The following is a 4,822-nucleotide window of genomic DNA, read 5'->3' on the forward strand; positions in this document are numbered from 1 at the left end:
TGTTGGTGATCTTGTTCGTTGTTGTTGTTTCTAGTGATGGTGGTGGTGGTGGTGGTGGTGGCGTTGGTGGCAGTGGTGGCGGTGGTGGCGGTGGTAATAATGATAAAGATAGCGATACGTAGTCGTTTAGTCCTGATCGTGTGAATGCTATCAAAGACAGTCCACTCGTGACAATCCCACCTTTTTCAGGTACACCCCAGTCCATCCCCACCAAGATGACCACATTGTCCCGTCTGTTCTTTTCTAAGTTATTTATTTTTTTTATTCATCTACCTTTCTACCATTTGACAGCGGCCATGCTGGGGCACTGCCTGGAGAAGTTTATTCGAACAAATTGATCCCAGTACCCTTTTCTAAAGCTTCGTACTTATTCTGTTGATCTCTTTTTGCCAAACAGCTAGGTCACAAGGACGTAAACAAACCAGCACTGCTTTGGTAGAAATCCAAAGACATGTATGCAGACAGACAAACAGAAACACACACGCACACGCACACACACGCACACACACACACACACACACACACACAACGCACGCACGTACACACACACAAACATACATCCACATACATCGGGTTTCCACACAGTTTCCAACTACCAAATTCGTGATGGCATCGCACAGACCGGGGCTATTGTTAAAGACGCTTGAACAGTGTGCTGCGCAGCGGGATTGAAACCGAAAGCACGTGGTTGCAAAGAAAACTTCTTAATTATGCAGTCAGGCCTCTATTCATATATATCCTCAACCAATTTGTTGTTTTTTAACCCAGCCCTTCTCAATTACTATCATCATAGCCTATCCGACGAGCATGAACATACAATTTCCGAGCAAGCAGCGCAGCTCGAATCCAGGACACGATGTTTATGAATAATACGTGCATGCAGCAACCCATTTTGCAGTGTGGTAGATCCATACATAAGGGAAAATAAAGAAGGTAAATGGCGGTAAACCGGAAGTAAATAGAGCAAAATGAAAACCAAATGTTTTCATCTGCTTAGAGCTTATCTGCAAATATTTGTTACTGCTTTTCATCGGACCTCTGCTGTTTTGGAGAAGGAAACAGATAAGACAATAAATAGATAACTTTGGTAGCAGAAGAAAGAGACGATGAGGGAAGGATAGGAATAACAAGAATATGTATGTATGTGTGTGTGTGCATATATATATATATATATGTATATATATATACATCTACGCACACACACACACACACATACGTACATGTATGTATGTAGAGATTAAACAAACTAGCGGAACTATATACTTCTTTAAACATCACGCTTTCATAATATATACATACATACATATATATATACATATGTATGTATGTATGTATGTATGTATGTATGTATGTATGTATGTATGTATGTATGTATGTACGTATGTATGTGCACGCACGAAATCTGAGAATAAGGAGCCGAAAAAAAATCTCATTTATAATTACTTATCACTTTTGTAAATCAACCATTTTTGTGAATCTCTGAATTTAATTTTATCAATTCATAAGTTTTTCTCTAAGTGGACAATTTTTGTTCATCATATTTTCTTGCAATTTTTTTTTGTCAGTCAATCAATTTTCTCAAACCTCACTTTTGTCAATCGATTATTTTTTCTGTGTTAATCAATCAGTTCAATCAACCAAGCGGTTTTTTCTTCGATTATTCAGGTTTCCTCTCCAATCAACTATATCTTCTCAGTAAATCATAATCATCAATCATTTTATAAATCGATGATCCTCAGCAGCCAATCAGTTTTTGCAAACATTATTTTTAAACAATCACGTTTTTCAATTAAACATTTTTCTCAGTCACTTAATTATATTTGTTAATCATGATTTTTTAAATCAATCATGAGGCAAATCCACATTCTTTACTAATCTTCTTTCTTTCTTTCTTTCTTTTCTTTTCGTTTTTTTCTTTCTTTTCTTCTGATCCTGTGACGTTTCTATTGTTTTTCTCTTCCTCTTTTAGGTTTCGGAGCGACTTAAAACACATCGGAGTGATCATTCGAGAACGAAACAGCACCAGGAACCCACCTTACACATACCTCGATCCGATTTACATTCCAAACTCGATCAGCATTTAGAACATGAACTAAATCGATAATCCAATAAATAATTTCCTTATCATCGAAACAAAGCAACAAGTAAATGAATAAATAAATAAAGCTAGAACGAACAAACAAAACAAAAGAGTTCAAGATAAACAGATAAAAAGTTTACAGAAATATTTACATAATTCACTTAATCTCTTTAATATGACCGTAGGAAAAAATACGAAATAAACAAAATCGCTAATGAGATCAGAATAACAAAACATGACTTAAGTTGTCTCCCATACGCATTGAATGAAAAAGATGGAAAAAAAAATTAAAAAGACGTTGATCAATGCTGTATTTTACTCTCCTTTTCTGTCCTGCATAATTATTTCTAGTTGGCTTCTCTAAATGCGCCCTGCATTAAATATGTTAACACTGACTGACATAAAGTAAAAAAAAAAAAAAAAAAAAAAAAAAAAGACAGGAATTGGCAAACTTGCAAGCTCTTGAAGAAAACATGATTCTAAGATGCAACTTCATCTCCCCACTCAACCTTGATCCTCCCCCGGGAAAGGGTACAAACGTTAAAGCTTTCTATTTTTTGTTCTTTGAAAATATATACGGTTGTTGTTGACTTGTAAATGTAAAAACCAAAATGAAAAAAAAAATAATAACAAGATAACCCCCAAAAAACAAATGTTGTTTCGCTCTCCTGTTTTGTTTTCCTTCTTTTCAATTTTGTTTTATATTCTATTTGTGTGTCGAGTGACAAACGGTTGTGTATCAGACGGAACACAAGATGGCGACCGGGTTTAACAGGATTGTTTTGGTTTGGCAAGTACCTGCCTACCGGGTGGTATTCGGACAAAATGACGAATGTTGACATGCGTCATACATGTCAAAATACCGACAGTCCAAATGCCAGCGTTCATAACACTGAAAAAAAATCTCCCTCTAGTGTGTATTTAAAATCTGAAAACAACAAGAAACGGAGATAATTCCAAGAAATGAAGATGTTACATCGACCCCAGCGTTCAAATGGGCCTTATTTTATCGATCTCCGAAGTTATGAAAGACAAAGTCGACCACGGCGGAGTTTAAACTCGGAACGTGAAGACGGACGAAACGCCTCAAAGAATTTTGCTCGGCGTGCAAACGGCTCTTCTAACTCGTTGCCTTACACCAAACTAATATATTACAGTAAAATAAATAAAATATTCTTTTCTACTCTCGGCAAAAGGCCCCAAATTTTTGGGGAGGGGGGGCAGTCGATTAGATCGACCCCAGTGCGCAGCTGGTACTTAATTTATCGAACCCGAGAGGATGAAAGGCAAAGTCGACATCGGCAGCAGTTTGAACTCAGAACGTAAAGATAGACGAAATACCCCTAAGCATTTTCCCCCCACCCCTCGCGTGCTAACGATTCTTTTCTACTCTAGGCACAAGGCCCGACATTTTTGGGGGAGGGGGCCAGTCGATTAGATCGACCTCAGTGTGCAACTGGTACTTAATCTATCGACTCCAAAATGATGAAGGGCAAAGTCGACCTCGGCGAAATTTGAACTCAGAACATAAAGACAGATGAAATACCGCTAAGCATTTCGCCCCCACTGCTCGCGTGCTAACGATTCTTTTCTACACTAGGCACAAGGCATTTCGCCCAGCGTCCTAACGTTTCTGCCAGCTCACCGCCTTAAATAAATAAAATATTGCATTGAAGTAAAATCTTAATTAAAAATTTTGCAAAATTCCTCACATTTTCATGTCATTGGCTTAATTTCAAATTATGACGGTGATATTACCGAAAAATATAAACGCCATAACTTGTTGAAATATTTCCGTACAACACTTCCGAAGAAGTAAAGAAGATCATATTTAATCTACTGTAATCTTACTGGGGCTGCTCCTGTTACATTTGTCTGGTAATACTTAAGAATTACATATTCTCAGAATACTGCATCAGAGCCGGAACTAAGACAAGCAGGGTCTATACATGGACACTCGGTCTGCTAGAGATAACAGTCAAATCTCTGTCTTTACGTGCGCGCACACAAATACATACGCTCACATATACACATGCACGCGCGCACATATGCACATATCCTCCCCCACACACAAATACACACAAGCACACACAAATACATACAAATACAGACAAACACATACACACCTTGCCACCTTAAGCAGGGAAAAGAAACGATTGATAATGCAGGCAGTGATGGTCACGGTTGGGAAGTCTTAGAACGGCGATAACAACAATATAACTATGCTGACTGAGCTAACGAAGGGACGTCTTCGCAATCACACGGTCTGCTAGAAATAGCGACTAAAATCCACTTTAAAATGTTATCTGTTCCAAGAAGCGTTCACCTGGGGTTCAACAACAACAACAACAACTACTACTACTACTACTGCTACTGCTACTAGTAGTACGTCGAAACCTGCATTTCCTGTATGGAATGTTTAAATTTGCTAATTAACTCTTAAGATATACAATCTGTGGAATGTGTGTGAGTGTGTTTGTGTGCGTTTGTGTATGGAGTTGTGTATATATATATATATATATATATGTATATATAAATACATATATGCACATACATATATATATGTGTATATATATATGTCTGTGTGTGTATATATATATATATATATATATATATATACACTCTTTTACTCTTTTTTTTTACACGTTTCAGTCATTTGAATGCGGCCATGCTGGATCACCGCCTTTAGTCGAAGAAATCGACCCCAGAAATTATTCTTTGTAAGCCTAGTACTTATTCTAT

General features: G+C 37.3%; 1 protein-coding gene across 1 annotated transcript in view; it reads left to right on the forward strand.

Moving 5' to 3' along the window:
• LOC106867441 (allene oxide synthase-lipoxygenase protein) overlaps positions 1-2,733 on the forward strand; it is a 43,106-nt gene extending 40,373 nt beyond the window's left edge. Inside the window, exon 14 of the mRNA XM_052975185.1 lies at positions 1,970-2,733. Within this exon, the coding sequence (XP_052831145.1) occupies positions 1,970-2,084 (115 nt within the window). The 3' untranslated portion in view covers positions 2,085-2,733. The remainder of the gene's footprint in view (positions 1-1,969) is intronic.
• The last annotated feature ends 2,089 nt before the right edge of the window (positions 2,734-4,822 follow it).

Source organism: Octopus bimaculoides, chromosome 20 (genome assembly GCF_001194135.2).
Source record: "Octopus bimaculoides isolate UCB-OBI-ISO-001 chromosome 20, ASM119413v2, whole genome shotgun sequence".
Classification (NCBI taxonomy): Eukaryota; Metazoa; Mollusca; class Cephalopoda; order Octopoda; family Octopodidae; genus Octopus; species Octopus bimaculoides.